The sequence below is a fragment of the Diadema antillarum genome, unplaced genomic scaffold (assembly GCF_040938485.1).
Source record: "Diadema antillarum isolate AM-2024a unplaced genomic scaffold, OU_Dant_1.0 scf00000071, whole genome shotgun sequence".
Classification (NCBI taxonomy): Eukaryota; Metazoa; Echinodermata; class Echinoidea; order Diadematoida; family Diadematidae; genus Diadema; species Diadema antillarum.
In genome coordinates, this window is record NW_027270960.1 from 2,784,423 (window position 1) to 2,808,697 (window position 24,275).

Below are 24,275 nucleotides of genomic sequence, written 5' to 3' on the forward strand. Positions count from 1 at the left end.
TTGTCACAATAGCTGCGAGTTGAAGCGCATAATAAAACTGATTGCACATGTCATACCAAGCATATCATATAACTATTTACATGCTCTAACCTCATGAATTAAGGCAAAGGACAGGGGAAAGATTTTTTTCAACGTTTTGCTTTCATAAAACTAGTATACACAACCTATTTTACTATTATATAAAAAACATGGTATCAGCTCTATGGACACATTCATTTAAAAGATCTAACATGTTCCAGCCTTTTCAGAGGAATGACATAAGGCCCTACAGCAGAGGTTGGAATGTTTATAACGAGATAGATTTTTTTTCCTTCTTTCTGTTGTATATGTCTTCTTAAAAGACCCATTGAAAAGTCACATTAATACATTCAGTACTTGTGTACAGTGATGTGATCAGGATTCGGTGCTACAAGAGACTTGATTGTATGTATCCTCCATGACAGAGGAATATTGTTCACAGTGCAATTCAATATCATTTTCAAATTGACTTCACCTGATGGAATTGCCTAATAAAATTACTAGAATGATAAAAGTTTCACCAAATCAGACACAAAATATAGAGATTACACAATTTTAATATCATCATAATGCTCTCCACACAAAAAAAAAATCATACTTTTTTTCTCTCTTTTCTTGGAGCAACTGCACAGGCATATTGTAGGAGGTTTTCCTGCTTTATCTCCACTGAATTTCCATCTATAACATGAAGTCGGTAAGAATTATTAGTATCCTTCACATGAACTTATTATTTTGTAAATACCTACATGTAGTTGCAGTGACTATTACGGGGAAGAAAATGTAGTTGCTAAATCATTCATTAAAATCATAACTTTTAGGATATTTTTGTGTACACCATGAGTGTACCACCATTTTAACTGGACATACATGCCTGTGACCATTATCACTATTTGGTGAGATAAAAAAAACCCCTACACTGTGACACTTTAAAATGTCTAACAAATTTTTATTTCAAGTTTGATTTTGATAAGTCTGATTTTACCTCTCCTCATTTGCGTCACCTTGAACATGGAACGATATTGCCCTTTAGTCTTAGTTTTAGACTCTGTGTTCATGCTAACTGAATTAACGAGGGTATGTATGCAGTGGAAATGCAGTTACAGGACTCCATAGTAAACATCCTTACACTAGAATTTGAATCAATGAAATAGGATGGACAAGGAATTGAACACTTGCTGTACACACACATTGCCAGTAGTCGTGTCATAACATCATTTGGTAAATCAGTTGGTAAAACTCAAGCACTTGTGGAGACAAAATCCCTCTGTGGCTGAATTTATATAAATATGACGCTTTTCTATCCATAAAAACTTAAAAATGTACGTGGGCCTGAAAATAAAAACATGTTAATAAGACCAACAAGCATTTCAAACAACTCTATTTCTCAATGTGGAGCTGCCGCTTCATTAAAAAATATTTACAGTAAACTGTACTAACCTGCAGCCCCTGAAGTTCACTACACCAGGCAAGTTTAAATCATAAATAAGTTCAAGTCTTAACTTTACACTATTTCATAACAGGTGTTAACTTTTTTTGACATGCGTGAGATGCCAAAGTTTCTTCAATGCGTCCAGCACATTATTCCTCCTCTCAATAAGCTCGCAGAATAAAAAAGTTACAGAATAAAATGTTCTCATGATTTCATTTCTCGACAGAACCTCACAATGATAATGAAGACAGTTTAAAAGCACAGAGAGGAAACTATTACCAAAGTCACTTGGTACCATTTTCACTGCATTATCATTCAATTTACAACATTTTTGGTTCACTTTGCATTATTTTCTAGTCTTCTCAGGATTACACAAAACGATGAAACTTCATCTGAGCCATATTAAGCAGTTGGTTCAGAATGAACTATTCAAAATATTTTTCAGTTACTACTCATGTGGACAAGTAAAAACAAAGGAACAAATGAATACATTTCCCCCTGAGTAGACCCTATTGGGCATCAACATGCTGCAGTGTCTGAGAGATTTTGAGATACTGACTCAAACAAAGCTTTGACACAACTCAAACTTAAACTGCAAATCAGTGTAAGTTAATACTTCCTAGGATGTAAATGTACTCCTACTTGAGCTGTGCACTGGTATTTCTCCCTCTGTATCATTTAATTGCTACATTCTATGAAGGAAAGCTTACTGGTATCTTAAATCAACAATGCACATTGCAGGGAGGGTAGCTAAGTCCATGGTAATGTGATGGGACACGGCAGCCCCAAAACATTGACACTGAACAGTCATGATAAAACTCCGCTACTGAAAGTTTATGCCTTACACTAAACTGCTGAGCAAGATATGGCCAAAAAAAATGTGATAGTAAGATAAGAAGGTAAATGTCCTTTTCATACAAAGAAATGTTGGAGATACATGTAGTTCATGAGGTATACAATAACGAATTTAGTTTTCCATTTCTCATTTTTGTATTTTGACACTTACCACCAGGTTAAATAAACATGTCTGCAAATCGTCTTGCTGAGTTGCATCCATCATTGCAAGCATTCACATCAAGACCTTACTGGTAGATAGAGGTGATGTAGTAACAGAGGTTTTTTAGTCAAGAGGCTTTCCATGAACACTCCTGGGATGCTTCACCTGGCAAAGAGTCTTTAGCAAACTTTCAATACAATCAACTTTTTGTGGCACTTTGATGATGCGTTGTCACGGATACAGCACTCACAGGTCGCCGGGGGATAATGCTGAAAGTTGTGTTCTCTTCACGCCTCTTCAATAGTCACTGTCTGACTCGTCACTGTAGGTGTACTTTACCGTGGCTTTTGACCGACCACTTCCGAGGGTGCTGACCTTTGAAGGTGGCAAAGCATCCATTGTTCCGTTCCCTGTCTTCTTTGATGCGTTGTCATCTTCATCGTCACAGCCATAGAGCCACGCGTGCGACTTCTTCAGCGACTGATCTTTGGGCTATGAAAGACATTTCAGAGAGAACTTCCATGTATCAACTGGATAAGAAAAGACTGCCCTACTGTTATCATTACTGTTTGTAACACTACCATTACTACTAGTACTTCTATAACAACTACTGCTATTACAACTGTTGCTGCTACTACAATCACTTCAATTAAATTGCCATTTCCATTACCTCTACCCCTACCACTATCACTACCACTACCACTACCACTTCTACCATCACTACTACCACTACCTCCAACACAAGACCTTTTTTAAAAATATTTTAAATACAATACCTTTTCAATAATGCTGTGGTGCTCAAAGGCAGAGACGATAAATCATAACCCCTGCACGCGAGTCAAACCAGCCCTTAAAACATGCACTCACTCCATTCTAAGGGTGTATTCCCACTGAGCTGAAACTCCCGGCAACACACCTGCTAAACCCAAGCACAATCACTCTCAAACTTTCTATAGAATACTGCTTAACACTGGGTGGAGAGGAACACTGTGAAGAAAGCATTTTCCCTTTTACAATTCTCTCAAGACCATCATTCAATAATGCTACTGTCAGTGTGTGTAAGCACGTTAGCCACAGGGCAGAAAGAGTTTAGAAACTAACAAGTAGAGACTTTACCCTTTCTCCATACAATTATTCCAAGCTGTACACATTCTCAAACTTCTCTTCTTATCCTATGTCAAACAAAGTTCTGCCTAATGATGGAATGGCATATCAATCACAGTATGGCAAGCTGCTCGTTGAGCCAAAAGCAACATTGCAGTAAAAAATTATTGGCTGATATTGCATGACTATTAACGGCCAACGCAAATATCAGTAAGGTTTGGGAAATAAAATCTCTAAGAGTGTATCTGACACATACTGTATACGCCACATATTTAGCAAGTCTCAATTTGTGCAAATAAGGACTTCTCGATGATTTCACAAGTGGTTAAATTCGCCATCATGGAGTACAGTACTGAAAGGAGAAATGTAAGCGTGCACGTCACATTTGTGTCGGGATCAGAGTCAATATTTTTGCGTGTTTTAATAGTTGTAAGCGCTTCCAGCAGTAGTGCTTGTTCATTATACCAGTGATTTCCCAAACGGTAAAAATATACATGATGTGTCACAGACCAGCATTCAAATGGCACATCTGAGTAAACTTTGCAATACATGAAGACACAAACCTCTGCTTTTGGCAACTTCTTGGGAGCTGTGTCTTTCACCCCAAAATCATCATCTGAGTCTGAGTCTGTAAATTCAGGCTTCTTCTTTGCAGCGGCTATGAGAAATCAGTACAAGTTTGAACAGACATGAGAACAGTGACCACAGAGCTACAACGGGAAGGATGAGAGAGGTGATTCCCATTCTGTATATACTACAAATCTTGGAAAAGCCCACGCCATATACCTCATGCTGAAATTATATGGCAAAACTCAAAGACTGGATTTGGAGCCAAAACCTGTTTTTCATCTTCCGTATAAAATGTCCAACAAAGTTGTTTAATCCAAATTCATGAAATTCTTCAGTCGAGCTGCTTCATGAATTTCATTAATTTGAATAATTATGCAGTACCTGCTAGGATTAGAACCAGCGGGGGCTGTTGGGCGAAAGCTCACTGGTCTAGAAGAGAAGACGTCTGTCTAGAGATTAGGAGGTCATAAGTTTGAATCCTGCTTGAGTACGTATGCCCATGATTTCTTTTGTGATGGCTACTACGAAAACACTGATCAATTCAGTGTTTATTTACGTTGATGTAGGGCAATTTAAGCTCTTTTCAGACATTGGCAAATGTACCTATCAACAACTAATAAATGAAAATACAAGACATTTACTTGTGGGGACAGGAATTACACGTAGTATATCATTTCTTCAAGCACAAAGTGCCGCAACTATGAATACACATGATTTCATAACTGCTCAGAACTCTGACCTTTCTTCGTTTCCGTCTTCTTCGCCGGCTTCTTCTTCGGTGCATAGTCGGACTCGGAATCTGAGTCCTTCTTCCGCTTTGGAGCATTCATCTTTTTCAAGACAGTGCTCATTGATGTCTTTCCATCTGAAGCGGGACAAGGCAAGTAGGGAGCAACATGGACTGAGACTCACATCTTTCTAATGTCTATACTGCACTGCTGTCTACCAATGAATATTAATCCTCACAGAAATTTGATGACCCATAAAAACTTGCTGATGAGAAAGTATTCTGTGGGTTAGCTGGTACAGATATGGGTGCCATAGAAAATAAAAAAAATGGCTGCATGTCTACTCTGTTGAGAAAATAGCATCTAAATTATTTGAAAAAAAACAACCATTTTTTCCCCCCAATAGATCTTTAGTAAATCTACCACTTACATTTATGTCGATAAAATGTCTTTATGACAAAGCTGTCAGATACCCTAATGACTGGAATTACTGAAAAATTCAAAATCCAACTCAACTATCCTATAACTGAGTCCTGACATGGTACTACAGAACCAATGCTTGCAATATTTTAACTCCAAACAAAGTTTGTTTTGTTATAATGTAAAAATAGACTGATATGAAATTTAAACACGCAATCTGATGTTGAAAGGAGTAATTACTCAAACTATTCATAGCACAGTAAGGATTATGTTGATGAGAGAACTTGAAGACAAGAGGGATTACCTGCTTTCTTGCTAGCCTTTGCCTTGGTGGCATTTGTGTTGGCCTTGGCTTTGGAAGGCTTGGCAGCGGGAGGTGAATCCGAGTCACTCTGGAGTGATGAATGGACGCTTGAGACTTCTGAAGACATGGCAAGAGCACAGAGATACTTGTGATGTGCAAATGCATGGATTGCTTGAGCCGAGCTACATTCACACACAGCCTGGTCATAGGTCAACAACATACTGATTACGGCAATTTTTTTTTGGCAAGGTTTTTATTCTTGCCAATTTCACGAGTCAGGTGCTATTCGTGAATTTAAAAACATGCATAAATATTAACTCTCATCTTGACATGAATGTGATGTGCACAAATAAATTCTCTATTCAGTACCGTACTGCAAAATCATGAAGTTAACCACTCGCCAAATTGTCGGGAAGGCCCGATTTGCAAAAAATTAGACTCACTATATATATGGCGTATACAGTAGACCTTTCGAATTGAGTTGACATTCGTGTGGTACAGTCATTTTGCCGCAAGGTTAGGGTTACAGCACTGTAATGATCAACTGCACATCTATCCACAGTGATATTCTTTATGGTTGACTGACTGATGATTTGTGAAGTTACACTGTTCATGATGTATCATTAGATTTTTGCCTCCATTCATCCTAGCATCAGTAATCCACACAAGTGAACACAATAAAAGCAAGTGAAACAGAACACAGGCTCTCAAGTTTGATTGATAATACCAGCAATGTTTAAATACATGTATGATCAGTATGGCCTTTCTAAGTACACTAACCTTTATCAAAGCCGTCACTGTCTGAATTATCGCTGTCAATGGTCTCTGCTGACTTCACTGCCTTGGTGGGCTTCTTGCTTGCTTTTGGCTTGGCTGCGGGTGGCTTCTTTGCAGCTGGTTTCTTGGCGGGAGCCTTCTTCTTTGCCTTAGGGGCAGGCTCGTACGATGCGTCGCTCCCTGCCCCATCTTCCGAGGCATGGGAGGACAGGTCGTTGGACATCTCTGCCGGCTGAGACATGGCCACCTCGTCAGCGTCGTCATCAATGTCGCTGTTGTTATAGGCGACCTCCTCTCTCCTGGCGGCTGGTGTGACGTAAGAACCTCCACTCTCATCACTCTCTTCATCGTCGCTGAACGTGTACTTCACTGTGGTTTTGGCTGTCATGGGTTTGTGGATATCATGTCATAACAGTTACGACATCTCATGGTTTCCATGGACAACAGAATTCAGATGGATGCCTCCAAGTCTAAAGGGAGGAGACTTTTTTTATGTTGAAATAACTTTCTTTCTGGAATTATTCTCCAAGGGTCTCAAATTCTCTCATGAAACATCTTTTCTTAACTTCACATAGACAGAGACTGCATGTTTTTGATGCAATGTTTAGAAATGATGCATAGCCATGAAATCTTACTTTCCTCTCTGTGGTTCCAACTCATCCACGGATTACACTCACACAAAATACGGTAACCAAATAGAAGAAGATATGAATATACATGAAAAGATCCGTCGCAACTCACCTGCAGCTCTCCTAGGGCCGCGGTCGGCCTGTGCTGCTAGGCGGGCTGCGAGGGCAGCATCTCCACTGGTCATGTCGTCGTTGAACTCCTCTTCCTCTTCATCTGACCACGGATTGCGCTTTGACTTCTTTGTCTTCTTGGTCTTGTCACCAGGGGTACGGGGCTGGCGTGGCGCCTTGGGCTCTTTGGGTGCTTTGGGCGCTTTGGGTGCTTTGGGTGCCTTGGGCGCCCGAGGCTTTGGTCCTGTAATGTGGAAAGACAAAGAGAAAAAGGGGCTGGGAAGGAGTCTAGCAATCACTACCAGAATCTGATTAATTTATTGTGAAATGGACATATCAACTGCTTTGACACTTGGTAATGATTTTTATCATATTGTCAGTTGACAACTGTTCTGGGCCATTAACAAATTGGCAAAGGTAACATTTCAACAGTGATGAAATAAGTTAGACTCATTGTCCAGACTTGCTTTAAACACAGCATTTGTTCAGTCTCAGTACCTATGTTACATACCCCAACATGACTTCCTCCATTAACTCATTGTCTTTCCAGGTTACAGGACCAATGCCTAGCTTTTGCTCTCAGGCATTATGCTACAGCTTAAGAATTGCATAGCCAAACCTGACTGCTTTTCAAACTTTCTGCTCCAGTGACATAAAGAAGCAATATTTCAAGTGTTCTGGTGAAATTTGCATACAATTTTATTCATCTACACATTGCACAAGACAGGGAAGCACACATAATTTTTCATTTTCTTCTCCCCCCCTCCCAAAAAAAAAAATCTAAATGGTTGGTGCCAATGGGGCAGTAAAGCTGGGGAATGTTATCACCCACCTCACTAAATAGTGTTCTCAGTTTGCCTAAAAGCAAGTCTTGTGTACAAAATGCACACATCATGATGACACACCTGCTACAGCTACAGCACACAGATTGTTTGCCCAAGCATAGAACCCTAATCTGACACTTGTCAAGTCATATACAAGCCTCTACGGCTACCCAATTTCACAAATCAGTGTTCAGAGAACCATTGATTAGCATGCTTCCTAGTCGAATGTGGTACATGATTACCCTAGGATTGCTTCTGTTAAAATATTCCACAAATATTGTACATTGAGCACACCTTTGTGCGTTCATCATCTTTCATAAAATGAAGACAAACTTAGACATCTTGGGACAAATACAGCTCAAACTCACATTTGGTGAGTGTATCAATTACTTCAGCTTCTACTCACACAAAAATAATTCAAGTGTGCACCTCAATGATACACATATTTGGCATTTGAAACTCTTATTCTGATACTTTCTGTGATTGCATAGATGAATGGTGTATACCATTAATCACGTCTATGAGTAGATAGTCAACAGGAACTGAAAAATGCAACCCAAATGCTTGTAACACACCAACTAAACAATAGTACTCCATTCCAACATTATTGCAATCTCTGAAGTCTGAATTTTACAATTTTCTATGTTTGCCTGTTCCTGAGAAGTTTACAATCCGTATCAAATTTCATATGGTTGATATTCTAAATGTACTGCATCTCCTTTGCTATATTCTCAGTGTCACTCATTGGATGTATCTATCAGAGAAGCTAAAATACATGTGTCTTACATAATCGTTAGCACATTCCCTTGTATGTATGTTTAACCCCCATCATATGTACAATGCTATCACCTATGATTAGCATATTAATACAATAATCTAGAAAAAAAATCAACACCATACCTTGCATTTTTGAAAAAAAAAATGGTTGGATTCTTAAAGACTATTCAGCAAAAAGGTAAACTTGCAGGAATATTTACCGCATCGAGTACATTCAATTGGGGCAATGCACCATCCTTCGAATACTTCACCTTCCGTTCATAACATTTATATTCAGCTGCTAGTCCATTCTTACTCTCTCTCTCGCTCACACAAACAACGAATACTTGGTTATCTGCTTGAGAAATAATTGCACTATCACAGTACCTTGCGACATTCAGCGACAGCACAAAACAAGAAATATCGATCACAAGGCAGCATAGAAAAAAAGTCTGTCTGAGAAGGCACTTGCTCTAGTGTAATAACATCCTGAGACTGACACATAAACGTTTTTTTTTCCTTCTAAATCCTTCACTACATTACTGTAACTAGTACTTATGCAAGATATTCAAAGTATTTTGGCAATTACTAGTGTGTACACGCAGTCATCTAATGTCCTAAATTCATCTTCACATAAGAATATGCAGTCCTGTGACTCTCAGCTAGTTTTTTATGTTATCAATCTTAGTTATTTCTCCGGCAATTCATCACCACCTTCACAGCATGGCAGACAAATCTTCTCAAACAGTTTGAGGGCTGATTATCTGAACACCTTCTTTGCATGCTTTAGGAGTTGAAGATGCGATCTAATTAGCGCAGGCCTTAGCACAGATTTCTGCGTCTGCATTGAACAACATGGTGAAAGGACAACCATCTTTGCATTTTGACATATATTGTGAGAAGCAGGAAGGCTTTGACTCTGAGAGTTCCTTCGTCCAAGGGCTGCCGACCACACCAAAGGGGTGCAGCTCCACTGATGTTGCTTCGCTTCCCAACGTTGACTGCAACCTACCAGCACTGCACGGTTCCTGATCTGTGAACAAGCATCCTCACTCTGATGCCTGACTAAGCTGTACGATGAGATATTCTCCTTAGTTTCAATGCCTCGTGAGTGTGTGACGTTTCTGCATAGACATGCATCTATATTTCTAGTGTTGAATGATTCAAATGAATGACTGGTTAACAGCCTAGTACAACCAAACCTCTTGTTTACACATCTCTGGTAGGATAATTCTGCAGAATGACTGAGAAAGAATGATAGATTCTGAAGAGAGCTGCATGGCGTACTGGACACACCCCTTTCTGTGTGCAAGTTCCTACTCAGAATCAACCCTGCCAGACGTTGAGATAACATACCAGTCTTTGCTTTAGGCTTGGCCACAGCCGCTTTGTCGGACGCTGCCTCCGAGTCCTTGTCATCATCCATGAGACCCGACAGCTCCGATCCCTCCTCCATCTTGATGCTGTTTTCTTTGGGTTTCTGATTAGAGTACAAAACAGACAGGTACTAATAACATTTCATTCTTCACAAGACATATCTTTTCTGAACCATAAAATCTGTATTACTGACTTAGTAGCCTTTGACCTCTTGCCTCACCTCTGACCAAGTTATATTTGTACAGTAAACACATTCATAGGTTAGGAAATATGTTAACCCATGGTGACGAAGAAGTTGTCACAGCAAAACCAAATATTTATTCATAGATAGACCATCAAAATGCAGAATGTCTTTGGCAATATTTTCAATCAATGAAATAATCCTTGGGATTTGTAAAACATACAAATGTGCAATAATTGCAAGGACATCGATTAACTGCAGTTACCACAGCAATGAATTAAGTGCTAACAGCTGACTGCTTGCTATCACATATCAATAATCAAAACATAATGCGATGCAAGGACAATGGTATCAGATCTAATGTGACAATAACGCAAATCAAGAATTTCATATTTAGGTACTTTGTGTACAGCTGAACAAGGTTATGACATATTTTCAAGTTGCTCGCTTCCTTGTTTCAGTGTGAATCTTTCATGTGCCCTGACAAACATATTCCACTATAACTGTAAACTTTTTTTTTCAGCATCTGAGGTTGCCTTCTGCTTAAACCTTGGTGTGCTTTGAGTATTGATTGTTACAGAAAACACCATAGCATCTTACACACTGTCCAAAGTCCCTGACAAAGAAAGGGTTTAAAACACAATGCTTACTCTTCCTCTCTTTCCGTCGCCGCCACCGGTTGCCTTCTTGACGAGGTTGTCAATGCGTGGGGCGACGCGCCGGCCGTACGGCGAGGGTTTGGTTTCCTCTCGCGTGAGGAGTTTCTGCTTGCGTGACTTGCCCTTGGCTACCTTGGTTGCCTTGGAAGAGACAGCTGTCACTCCTGACTCCTCATCCTCCTTCTCTTGCGCTTCCACCCTCTGGATGAAGAAGAAAAGCAAAAGGGTAAACTCTAAAACCATCAAAAGGAAGACACAGTCCACGAAAGGATTGAATCCTCATAACAGCTAATCAAATTGGGTTGCTCAAAGGAATATTTCACTCTGTGTTCTAGTTGACTGTAAGGTAAAGAATACAGCCATATAGACATGACAGTGAGGATTTCAATACAGTGGGGACAAAACTTACTTGAGTTATTTTCAATGGGAAATAGCAGTATTGATCACAATCAAATGGGAGCAAAGTAGAGATGTTACCAGTGCAAGGGGTGATCAAACCACAAGAGCTTTACTAAGTCACAATGAATGTATATTTGACTCTGGATGCAGCATCAAGATTTCACTTAGCTGGATTAACTGCACCTCTGCCACATTTATTCCATCCATACAAAAACAAACACTGCAGGTTGACAAGGATTTGTTGTTCAGTTTTTCGCACTACTTTACATAGGAGTTGTTCGGTACAATTGTATTTGCATCCACATATCCATATCTACCGGGTGGATGGATTGGATGGGTGTGACACATACACAAGACACAGAGCAGCGTTTGATGATTTGCAATGAAGCCCCTGTTCATACCATTGATCTCTGATTCACGCAGCTTTGTGTCTGGCAATATGCTGACATTGTAGTCATGTTTTCTAATAAAGCCTCAGTCAGTATAGAATCAAGCTTTCAATCTAAATAACCTCAAGATTATGAGGCAATGAGCTAAAAGGATTTAGTCGTACTCACATCTAACTCCTCCATAAAGGCATTGAGGTCGTCAGTCCACAACATACTGGCTGTCTTCCGTCGCAATGCGCTGAGCTCACTTGCCTGTGGGGGAAAAAAAAAAGATCACAAATAGTGGCATTACTGGCATTAATCCCACAAACTTTCTCTTTTTATCTAAAACTACCATGAGTGCTTTAACAGACTATATCATGTGACAAAGAATTCAAATTTTTGTTTTTTGGAAGGAAAATTTCTCCTTTTTTGAGACTGTATGTTTCCAGAATAACAGTAGAACTGTACTAGGCTGTAAGCATAACAAAACTCTGAAAACATAACTAGAAACTGCCTGCAGAATTGACCTAATCTTTTGCACAAAATGTATCAAGTCAAGCAGCTAAATGCTGTGAAAATTCTATGGTAAAAAGCATGTTGAACAAACTCATTCACGATGAAGGGGTGTTTTCTCCGTTGATCAAGACCAGGTTACAAAGAAGACACCATGGAACAATCTCCCCTGTTCACACTTGAAAGTTAAGACTAAAGAAAGTGAAAGGACTGGTGACCTTTTCATCCCGTTGCTTCAGCAGCTCGTTCTTCTTCTCCTTGGTCAAGCTCCAGAGGCTCATGCCCAGCAGGTAGTTGAAGTCGTGGCTCGTGTCCGTGTCGGACACGTCGCTGGCCGCGTCGTCGAAGTCGTCCTCCTCGCCCTTCTGCTGGGCCTCTTTCCACGCCTTGATGGGGTCTGAGTCGTAACCACGGCTCACCAGCTTGCTGATCATTTCTTTCTTGGATTTGTTTTCTGTCGTGATGGGAAGGGGGGGGGGAGGAGGAATGGCACAAGTATGAAATATGTGTTAATGGTGGTCAAAGGATAATGTCACCTCGTACTGTAAAACCAGAAGTATTAGTGGCATGAGCCTTTCATGAATTGCCACTGGCATTCCATGCATTGTGTAGACAACATTTCTTTCTTCCAGAAGGTCCCTGAAACTGTCCCTTGGATAGGACATAAAATGGAGGGCCCATGTGTGAGAGAGTCACAACTCATGCACGTAAAAGATCCTGTTTCATTTATTCATTGCAAAGAGCACGGTGCATAACCCGGTGAAGTCCAACTGGACTCATGGAAGACCAGCTAGCTCAGCTGAATATGGGCTATCCACCCATCCTCACAGACGGAAAATGAAACAAACTAACAAACAAACTGTTTTGTTTGAATTTGTTCCAAATTGGTCCGATTACTTTACTATTTCTGCCAAATTGTTTAAATTTCACTGATTTCACTATAGATTTTTTTTTTCTGTAAAAGATATATATATATTTTTTTCTGGCACTCACCGATGACGATCTTGCCCTCAATCTTCTCCATGATGAAGCGGGCCTGGTTGTTTAGCTTGGAGGACTCTGCCTCAAGGAAGCCCTCAAGGTAGGCTTTCCTCTTGTGGTAGAGCTCCATCCTCAAGGCAAAGAACTCCCTCAAAATGTCTTCCACACTTTCGTACCGTCGGATGCAGCCGTGGCTGTCGTACAGCACCTTCAAGATGGAGATAATAAAGATATGAAATAATAATATAAATACAAGAACAATATGATACAAACATGTAAATGCATTCTTGGACAAATTGTAACATCTATAATACCAGAATCTAACCAACTGCACAGTTAATAAGACATATCTTGCTTTAACATTAGTCTTAGATGATCAAATAGAGCAATGATCACTCTACAAGGGATAAGCTATATGATCAGTCAAATGAGTCAACACAATATGACCAAATATCTGCCGTAATGTACACACTTAAAGACAAGTCAAACTTTCACATTCATCAACATGATGAATGGAGCAAAGTTTAATAGTTTGACTTCATATCTGGAAGTCTGTATCGAAATGTTGACATGCAATCTTGGAAAGTTATAATTGCCAGCTGTAATATGCATTTACTTTACAAAAGTCAAATGGTAAAAAATTGTCTTTGCACATAGTATATAGGTCATTGTGGTCATAAAAATTATGATATGTATACATCAGGGCTCAACATTAGCAGTGGCCCAAAGGCCCATGACTGCCAAAAACTGATCTTTGGCCACAAAATTTCCCCCATAAAAAGTTAACTTTTGGTGGCCTGGTCTGACAACTATTCAAAATGGACTTTTTATGGTTTGATAAGATTTCAAGCCACAAACATGTGAAATTTAAAGATACTAGATACTTTTTTCGTTTCAAATTGTTGTAATGGCATTAGTATTTTGCATTGTATTCTGTATTTTTTTTTTAAAAACAACTATTAGCAAACTCATCTTACAGGGATCAGCCTCTGAAATGCCTGTAGGTCTTTTGTTGATTCCTTCACTTCTAATATATTCATGTATCTTACATAATGTAAGTTGCAAATTTTCTAATGTCATTGCTATCTTTCTATTTTTTCACTCACTATGTGGAAATAAATGAAATGAATTGACACTACTGTACCATTAGATTGGCTTGGGAGAAAGTCGTCTGAAGTTTGAACATCTTGTGTAGCCCCTCCTCCTCTCCCCTGAGAAGACGATCTTCGCTCATCTTCACCACAAACTTCACTGTGGTGTCTGTGTGGTACTCCTTGTAGTCACTGTGGTTGGGTCAAGAGGATAAAGCACTAACTGAAAACTGGATATGGTGTGTACAAGCCTCTACCGCTGAAAAATTACAATGTTTTCCTACAATTTCATGACTTTGCACAAGAAACCTTAAGGGACCATTCACCTTGATTTTTTTTCCCCCTAAATGTTTACAAGTCATGGCAAATACATGACTTCAATGAAATCCTCCAACCAAAAAAGGGAATCAAAGAGAAAGCATCAAGAATATCAAACTCTTGCATCCTTACCTGACTTCTGAAAATTGTGCATTTGTCGCATGTTAAATAGGAGATGTCACTGATTGCACAAAATTGACTGACTAAATGCATGCTATTATAAGCTCTAGATTCCCCAAGGCACTAAACATGCATTTAGTTCATACACCACTTTTACCAGAACCTTGCACACAAGACGATATGGCAGCTCTAATGCCCTGTACCAGGCAGTGCATCCAACATTGGATTGGAAGAATCTGACGCTCCATGCTGCGTAGTGACTTGAGAAGAAGAAGTTCATACACCTGAAACTAAAAAAAAAAAGAGGGGGGGGGGGGGTAGGGGTAGAATATGACTCTTGCGTACGTACGAGATAGATGGCTTGACTTTCTCTGTTCCATACACCATCGGTTCCAGGACTGACTCTTTGTAGTTCTGGGTCCACGTCCTCACTGGGAGCTCAGTGATCTCCACAGAGTTGTTATCAATGACGGCAAGCTCCCCACTGATGGCGAAGCGGTTTGGCTCAAACTCCTCGATGGTGCCCTTGAAGTTCTTGTAGGACGGGAGCTGGAGCAAGACAAACGAAACGTGTGTTCATGGACTAACATCATGTATAAGTAACAGTAGTACAACTCTTTATTTGAGAGCTACATGGGTAGACATCTTTTAGCAGGGTAAGATAAAAGTGAGAATTGCCTCACATTCCCAGGACTCCTGACTAAATGATCATCAATACTGATGTAGACTTAGAGCATCTTATCTCTTTTCCACTTAAGTTCAGGGCTACTTGTGTTCAGAGCAGCATCAAGTTTGCGTACACAAATTACTGCTGCAAAGCAACAATCATGTACATTCAAATGTCGCACGTTATTGCTTCAGTGGATATTGGAAACAGATTACCTCAACGAAAAAAGAATTTCTGTTTTCTGTAAAAAAAGAAAGCATTCTGAATTTGCCAATGAGGTGCTGGTCTACAAATGGCTACCATGTTTAAGAGCCCTGTAACTTTTTGCTGATATGCAGCTGACAGTAGCAACAGCTATCAGAAAGGTAGTAGACTAATTAAAAAAAAATGTCATCAGTTAAATTAAGTTAAAAAACATGTTTACTAGCAAAAGAACAAAGGGTGAATTTCCAATTAATTTCTTAAGCTATTACAGGTTTCTGTCAGTTTCCTGTAACAGAGTACAAGGGACACAGTTAACCCTAAAAAGACTGGGCTATTTTGGTAGCTTGAAAGACCGGGGGGGGGGGGGGGGGGGGGGGGGGGGGGGGGGGGGGGGGCCCTCAAGGGCACCCCCTTAAGATCTCGGCCGTGGATCGCGCGATCGCCACGGAAATTTGCACAATGGTAGTCTGCGATGTAATCTACAAGATCGTATTTTCAAATTTTCCAAAATAGTCTTCTTTCATTTTATTTTGATTAATTATGATAATTTATGCGAGAAATCAGACTCTTTGATCCAAATCAGTAAATAAAGCTCCAAAAGTGCTCATTTTTGTCTAATTATTCTTTGTGGCACTCTTAGCAAATGTACTTGAAAAAAAATTCGGTATCAAAATTAATTTCTTATCTATTTTACTGTTTCATGAATTTCTTATGTATTTCATTGTTTCTTCGACCTTTTGTTTTTGTTGTTTTTTGTTACAAAATTTGTCGCAGACACTTTTTGAAGCATGATACTCCTAAAACAAACAAATTTTAGCCATTGAGAGTAAAAAATAAGCATATTTATATGAACCATGTGAAAAAACTCAATTTGCATTGACTTTGTACACAAAATCACATTTTTGAGCCATTTTCGGCCTAACATGCATGTACAAAAAGTTATGTAACTTCAGAACCGTACCCCCAGGTGTCACAAATTTGGTGTTGCAGAGTAATCGTGCGAAATGTCGAGGGGGAGGGGGGCCTTTTAGGCCCCCCCCCCCCCAGTGCAATTAGGGTTAACCCTAACTAGGCCGGGGGGGGGGGGGGCCTCCGAGGCCCCCCCCTCGACGTTTCGTGCGATGTATCGCAATCACAAAAAGCTTTCGCCGCGATGTTTCATGACTTTTTTCTTTCGAGTCTCGCGCATCTTTTGACACCAAATTTGCGACGTCGGAACGCGCGATTCCGAAGTTACGCATAAATATGTTCATGCATGTCAGACCAAAAATTGCTAAAAAACGTGAATTCGTGTACAATTTCAATGCAAACTGTGCTTACAGGCAAATTTCATAAAAGCATGATTATTTTGGTGTTTTATTGATTATAATCAATGAATAACATATTTTCCTGTTCGGAGCGATGTCACGGACAAATTTCATCGAAAAAACAATGAAAAACATAAAGTCGAAAAACAAAGAAATACATAAGAAATTCCAAAAAACAATAAAATACTTAAGAATTTGTTCTGATATCACAATTCTTTTAAATTACATTTGCTAAGGACACTAAAAAGAATATTTACACAAAAAATGTGCCTGTTTTGAGCTTTATTTTGTGATTTATACCAAATAGTCTGATTTCATGCATCATTATGCATAAATTAGCATAATTTAGCATTACTGATAACTTTTTGAAAAATTAACTTCAAAGTACTTTAGATTACATCATAGGCAATGTGTGTGCCAATTTTCGTCGCGATCGCGCGGTCGACGGCCAAGATCTGGAGGAGGGGCCTGGGAGGCCCCCCCGGCTCTATCAACTACCTAAATAGCCCGGCCTAGTTAGGGTTAAAAGATAGATGATATCTCAATCGCATTACTCATGTGTGACCTTGATGGAGCACATGAGCTATGTGAATTGAAAAGTGAGCTTTTTCATTTGAAGACCCTTAACAAATCCAGTGTACATGGTGGCATGACCTTTAACCTTTCACCTCACAAGGCTCACCATGGGAACGGGGTCATCGCCGGCCAGCAGGCGCCGTACGTTCGCAACCACCTCGCGGATGTCGTAGTTGCAGATGCGCGTGCTCCAGCCGGTCCCGATTCCCTCGCTGCCGTTGACAAGCACCATGGGGATGATGGGCACGTAGAACTCTGGCTCAATGCGCTGGTTGTCGTCGTACAGGTGTGTGAGGAGGAGGTCGTCGTGGGCGGGAAAGGCTAGGCGGGCAAGAGGGCTGGAGGTGGGAGAGGAGAGGAGAGCAAATCATGTACTATAACTCAAATGTTGGGCAAGTAATATGAGTGGGCACTTCCCTGTTTAAAGTATGGAGCCGTGATGTATATGCAGTGTTAACCCGAATGCACCCTGCACGAATTTGGGCTTGCTTGCAATGGGTTCTGAAGCCACTAGATTTCTATCACTTCTTCACTGCACACAGCTCAGATGAGTTACATTTCCCGGCAATAATGAAAATGATAGTGAACCATTTTTTTCCTCCACGTCCATGCGATGCGTTATGAGCAATCAAGCTTCATCGTAGGCAACTTGGATGGATTCATACATGTCAATATACCTCAATTTATTAACTTTCGATGCACTTTTATACAAAAAAAGAGGTTAGTGGCATTTTCCAACTCTTATCTTTAAATGATTATTGGCATACCTTGTTCATCTTCTTTTGAAAACATACACAAGTGTTTTCTGATTGCATACCAAAAGAAAATGAAAATCAAGAATTTCCACACAATCTTATTACTTCTCGTTTTTCCTCACGCCCACAGGAAGCAAGGAACAACAACTCACCTGAGCTGGGTGAAGATGTAACGGGGGCTGGCAGCATCCTTGCCACCATGCAGCCGGGTGCCAAACTGACCGATGGGCTGCAGCAGGTTGAGGTTGTTGCTGCCCACAAACTTCTGGGCCAGGTTTATGATGGTGCTCATCAGGGATTGCTGCCCATGGAGAGTTAGGGAGTGAAGGGGTCAGTAAACTATTGAACCGCTTTATGTCAGCTTTCATCGATGTTTCATCCACCCAACTGTAATCTACTCAGCCTCATTTCACCATAAACACATACTGAGAATTCTACTGACTTAATCACTTGGTATTATGTACTAGTTCAATGTATGATCATACTCTCCCCTTCTTTTCTCTCGGTCAAATGAATTGTTTGGAAGAACTCTGTTGGTATTTGCAATGCCCCATTACATTCTCAATTCCATGAAGTCTTTTACAATATTGTCATGACTGGCAATACTTCTGCCTCATGCTCTTTGTATTAAAGATGGCGTGACGCAAACAAATTTTCATTCAAACAAATGGCTGGTAGATTACTGAAATGGACGAGGAATGCAAAAGATTGGGTGTTCTAATACAACCAAGTTGTTATGATTATCAAGTTAGGACTTTCAAACTCATGCAAAATTCTGTACCATCAGCTTAATATCTGCACACCACTCACTCAAAGCTGAAACTTCTTCAAGACTACTCAGGTCATATATGTCAAGTAGCAACTACTCATAAAGGGTATATCCCAAGCATCTCACCCATATACATGCAATGGGCTTTAGAGATCACATAACAGAAAACCGATTGGGTTTCGCTTCTTTCACAACCACTCAATCTCATCTGTTAACATTGCACAGTTTCTACCTTTATTTTTTTGAGACAGCATACGGTCACATCATTACTGTTCACATAACATACGCCCATCTTTGTCCTGCCAGGAATAGAGGAGCGTGGCATGGCAGAAAAGATGGGGGGGGGGGGGGGGAAGGGGAGTAGAAAATGGATAAAACATGAGTCAAGGGAAAGAAGAGGTAGGCAGTGTTATGCCCCATCAGGGTGTGGAAGCAGGAAGCAGCCGAGGCAGTGATACTTACCTCACCATGATGGTAGGCAGATAGCTCTGCCACTGCACCAGCCATCTGGGCAACCTTCACCTCCTTCTTCTCGTACTTCTTGAAACAGGTGAAGAGGACCTTGCGCTGACCGGGTTTCAAGCCTGCACAGCCCGAGCAGAATGAAATGACAAAAATCACGGTTAGGCCACAATAGAATAACATTCTAGTGAAAGATCAAATATTGAACGTTTTATGCAGATAGTCAACTTCCGTGTTTGAAAAACACACGCTACACTGTATAAGAAGGATACACGACAGAAAGCAATGTCTTTGATGGTTGTAGATGAGAGAGGGAGCAGAAGTTCTGTGTACGTCATATATTTAGGGAGTCTAATTTTGTGCAAATTGGGACTTCCTGACAATTTAGTGAGTGGTTCAATTTGTGATAATAGAGTACAGCAATGGGTAGAGAAATGTACACATACATGTTGCATTCATGTCTGGATCAAAATTATGTTCATTGTGAAATTCACAAATAGCTCCTGACTCGCGATATTCACAAAAATAACAACCCTCAAAATATATGGCGTATACAGTAGATGAGTGTTTGCTGATCTTACCGTCAACCATGGAGGGGATGGAACGTTCGTTGTCTGCGTTGGAGAAGAGAACCAGCTCTTTGTTGATGAAATCATTGTAGCTGACTTTCTCTGTGTCCTTCTGGTACAGGTACAGCTGTAAATATGGGACAAAGAAGCGAGTAATTACCGTAATTTGTATCAATGCCTGTTACAAAGTACAGCAATATAGCACTTGCTTTTGTCAATGTGTATCACCTTGATACAGAGTAGCGAAAAAGACCATCAAAGCACTTGCTCCTTTTTGTCAATGTTTTTGAAAACACGAAGCATTGTCAATCTTTAAAGCATGATATGTGAATTTAGTGAAACACAGTTCTAATACTGCTTTGTGAATGTTCTTGTGTCTAGTCTTAGCCCTTAACATACATCTTCACTACTGCTGGATCCATAGTTCAGTGGAAGCTTATTCTATGTACACAACTACCTTCAACCTTCCCAATCTGTCCTCTTTCTTCCTCTAAAATAGATTGACTAGGAGGTGTCAATATATTGATTTGGCAAAGCACATCTAGTTCCTCTTAGTGGGTTACCACAGTAACAAGTGCAAGCTTTCATGTCTGAAAAAAACAAACAAACACCACACAACATTTCAAGCTAAACAAATGTTCAACGCAAAAACTCTAATTACAACTGAGGAAGGTTTCTTGTGTGACAGAACACTGGATGACGCCCTGGACACTTAAAGCAAATGCTCTGAAATTCTCAATGCCCCACACGAAGGAAATAAGATCTTCACTACGATACATGCTCTGGAATGCACACTCTCATCCTCAAAATATCTTTGGGAAATGTCGTTTAGCAAATGAAAGACAAACCCTTTGAGCTAGTAAATGTAATTGAATCCACAGACCCATCACTGCTGTGTTTTTACCTCTCCAAGTCCAGCATCTTTCCTCCTTCTCCGTTCTTCCAGCCACTCGCTAAGCCACACCTTGCGATCTTCTACTTTCTTCTTACTGAAAGCCTGCAAAGGAAACCAAAGAAAAAAAAAGTAATTGAAATATATGAACATAAGAAAAAGCATTAAGGGCATTATTTACCATTTGCAGATGAAAAAAAACCCAAGAACCCAAAACAGCTTTAGTACAACTGAACTATGCATATACATCAAATGTGATAATGAACATTTTTTATTGACACTGCTCCAAATGATACACAGTGGCTTTTATCTCTGCATATAATGTAACTAAACTAACACTAGCAAGTTACTTAGGTGAAATAAAACCCCATACTATAGTACATGATATGGATTACCTATCACTTTGTATTGGCAATGTTGACATTGTTTATAGCACTACAGTATATGCATGTGAGAAAATGATGGATAACTCATTGATAAGCATTGCCAATATGCACGTGTGTTGGTGTGAATTCAGCTGGTACAGAATCCATCTCATAACCAAACATTCCAAATAAAGCATCTGCCACAATTAATCAATTCAAACGTCAGAGTTTTGTGACTACACTCAATAACAAACTTCTGTGATTTCTTCTGCAGACAGATATTGTAAACATCAATGACACATAGGTTTGAAATCACACTGCAGTGATACTTATGGTGAGAAGTCCAAAGCGATGTCATTGACTGTATACACCTTATCGCAGGGGCGGATCCAGAAATTCCGTAAAGAGGGGGGCGCCTTTACAAAATTAAAGGGGGGGGGGGCGTGCCCTGTGCACCCCCACCTGGATCAGCCACTGTATCATGTACTCACCAAGACAATGGCTGCGTCGTCATCTGGGCCTGTGTACTCGAAAGGGATTCTGTGTTTCTGCATGTCACTGAAGTATTCTTTGGCCTCCTTGGCTGTGCTGGTTCCCAAACCTAGAAACGGATTGAGACAGGCCTCATATCACAACACCATGACATATTACTGAATTAGGTGCAAACAATTCTGCGATCTCATTAGTCGAGAGTTGGGTGTTGTTTTTATAACAATAATGATGACTTATTTACCCAGGTTATCCTCTTCAGTGTTGCCACTGTTCTACCAGAGGGCCCTGCTAGAATTATTACCCTAGTGTTGCCAGGTACCCATTTATACACCTGGGTCGAGAGGGACAAAGTGGGGAAAAACATCTTGTCTAAGGATGTAAGCACTGGGCGGGATTCGAACTTGGGTCCTCCGAATGGGAGTTGGGAGTCTTATCCACTATGCCACAGCGCTCCCACTGGTTGCATGCTGCTTCATTAACAATAGCCACTTTAAACATGTTAAGCAAGTATTCGCGTATTCAGCAAGAGATGCCTATTGGTTAGCTAACCATGCATCCAGTAAATATACCATGCATTCAGTAATTACTGGAAGCATGGTTGGAAGCATTGGATGCATATTTTCATCTATGGCAAGCCAAAAAGAAAAACATCTAGTCAATCTGCCATCAGGGTACATGATCAAAACATCGATTTCTTGCAAAATTTGTCTCCCGTTCTATAAAACAGATGATACACATGTCTTTTCATGTGTCCGGTCGGAGGGAATTGTGTGCATGCGGTAATTATGGAATTTAGCCTACACTCACTCAGCTTCGCCTTGTACATTGTAGGTTAAGAATTCCATAGTTACCTTATGCCCACAATTCCTACTGACACACTCAGACCCATGTATATTTGTATTGTGCATACAACGACAAGTGTCTGACACAATTATTATTGTAACTGCAGCAGGACTGGTCACTGAATGCTTTGTTTAATATCAAAATTTGAAGAAAAAAAATATGATAAAAGTCAAGGAGAGTGCTAAATGGGTGGAGATATTCCCTTCAATGCTTATTTATGTTTCTATAACTTTTTCCAACCACACAAGAAGCAGAATATTTCTGCTCACACATATATTGTTGTTTCAGAATGACAATATGTAATTTTGTAAAACCTCTATATAGACTTGAAAAAAAAACACACACAAAAACTCTTTTCAGCAATTCAAACAAAAACTGAGAAATCAGTCTCATTCATCATTTCTGATGACTGTAGTCTGGGAAGACACGCCCAAACAGCAGGCGCTCATCAATATGCATGACAATGCATACTTGATTCGCGCCATTATCTTACCACGCACTGCATGTTTTTATTACTACACTGCATGTGGCGCGCATTGTCACTCTTGTGCTGTGCAAATTTTATGTAAACACGTTGTACTCGCTGGATGTAAACAACTTCTTGACCGTGACTTGCATTGGAGCATTGGCTTCTTTATCAAATTTATAATTGTAATGCTTGTGTGGCCGTGTCTTCCCTTTGACGTAAGTTTCGGTAAATATATCCTCAAAACTTATGTTGAAACTCAGCAGTCTCTAACATTTTTTTTTTTTTTTGGTAACCTAAGAAGAGGAAGAGGGGAACAAACCTTTGTAGTATTTGACCTTCCATGTCTTCCAGTTGGCCGTCTCATCTTTCCATCTCTCAAACTCTGGCAGGGAGTAGAAGGACATTGTTGTCTCGCTAGGCTTGCTTGCCTGATTGATGGGATGGGGGAGGGGAGAGATTGAGAATTACAAACAAGACTTAAAAATCAGATTGCCTCCCTGCCCTTCTTCACTTCTCTCATAAACTAGCACAGTTCCATTGAAATCTTAAAGGCCTTTGTCCAATTTTCAATGGCACAAAGAGTTTGCGTGTCAATTAGTTCATTTCTTTAAAATACAAACCTCATAGACACAGATATAATTCACCTATCAAACAACAGCTTTATGAAGACAATACATTTCGTGAAACAGACGCATCATTATGATTCAAATGACAAAGTGTCACAACAGCTGATGCACTAACAGGCAAATAAATCTATAATTGTACAAATGTTAACTAAGATGTCATGGAGTATTGAGATTTAAGCTCTTTGCATCTGTACTGGGTTTTTAAAGAGAACAGAAGGGGGGGGGGGAGAAATGGGGGAATAGAGAAAAGATTGTCTCGACAAAAATTAATGTATGGGGCTGAGCAAACACAACAAGGCACCTTGACAATGGGGGTGATGAACTCCTCAAGGAACTGGTGCTGGAGCAGCTGGGGCCAGTTGCTGTGAATGAAGTTGATGAGGAGTCCCTTGATGTGGGATCCATCCTGGTCCTGATCGGTCATGATCATGAGGCGGCCGTACCGGAGGGTGCGCAGCGACTCGGGCGAGTCGTACTTGTGCTTATACTGCAGGCCCAGGATCTTGATGATGTTGTTGATCTCAGCATTCTCCATGATCTGCAAGACGAAAAATGAAAATAAAAAGAAAGAAATGTCATCACTTGAGGGTACTAATAGGACA

At 40.2% G+C, this 24,275-nt stretch overlaps 1 protein-coding gene across 1 annotated transcript in view; it reads right to left on the reverse strand.

Moving 5' to 3' along the window:
- Positions 1 to 2,460: 2,460 nt before the first annotated feature.
- The window catches only part of LOC139716884 (DNA topoisomerase 2-alpha-like), a 39,792-nt gene continuing 17,977 nt past the window's right edge, over positions 2,461 to 24,275 (reverse strand). The window contains exons 13-33 of the mRNA XM_071628413.1: positions 23,975 to 24,211; positions 23,367 to 23,475; positions 21,735 to 21,844; positions 20,891 to 20,983; positions 19,999 to 20,113; positions 19,418 to 19,539; positions 18,339 to 18,487; positions 17,538 to 17,769; positions 15,027 to 15,226; positions 14,293 to 14,431; positions 13,161 to 13,356; positions 12,386 to 12,621; positions 11,841 to 11,924; positions 10,876 to 11,085; positions 10,024 to 10,147; positions 7,089 to 7,331; positions 6,351 to 6,728; positions 5,571 to 5,687; positions 4,858 to 4,983; positions 4,112 to 4,206; positions 2,461 to 2,936 (exon numbers count right to left, since the gene is read on the reverse strand). Coding sequence (XP_071484514.1) covers positions 2,742 to 2,936; positions 4,112 to 4,206; positions 4,858 to 4,983; positions 5,571 to 5,687; positions 6,351 to 6,728; positions 7,089 to 7,331; positions 10,024 to 10,147; positions 10,876 to 11,085; positions 11,841 to 11,924; positions 12,386 to 12,621; positions 13,161 to 13,356; positions 14,293 to 14,431; positions 15,027 to 15,226; positions 17,538 to 17,769; positions 18,339 to 18,487; positions 19,418 to 19,539; positions 19,999 to 20,113; positions 20,891 to 20,983; positions 21,735 to 21,844; positions 23,367 to 23,475; positions 23,975 to 24,211 — 3,510 coding nt within the window. The 3' untranslated portion in view covers positions 2,461 to 2,741. The remainder of the gene's footprint in view (positions 2,937 to 4,111; positions 4,207 to 4,857; positions 4,984 to 5,570; positions 5,688 to 6,350; positions 6,729 to 7,088; positions 7,332 to 10,023; positions 10,148 to 10,875; positions 11,086 to 11,840; positions 11,925 to 12,385; positions 12,622 to 13,160; positions 13,357 to 14,292; positions 14,432 to 15,026; positions 15,227 to 17,537; positions 17,770 to 18,338; positions 18,488 to 19,417; positions 19,540 to 19,998; positions 20,114 to 20,890; positions 20,984 to 21,734; positions 21,845 to 23,366; positions 23,476 to 23,974; positions 24,212 to 24,275) is intronic.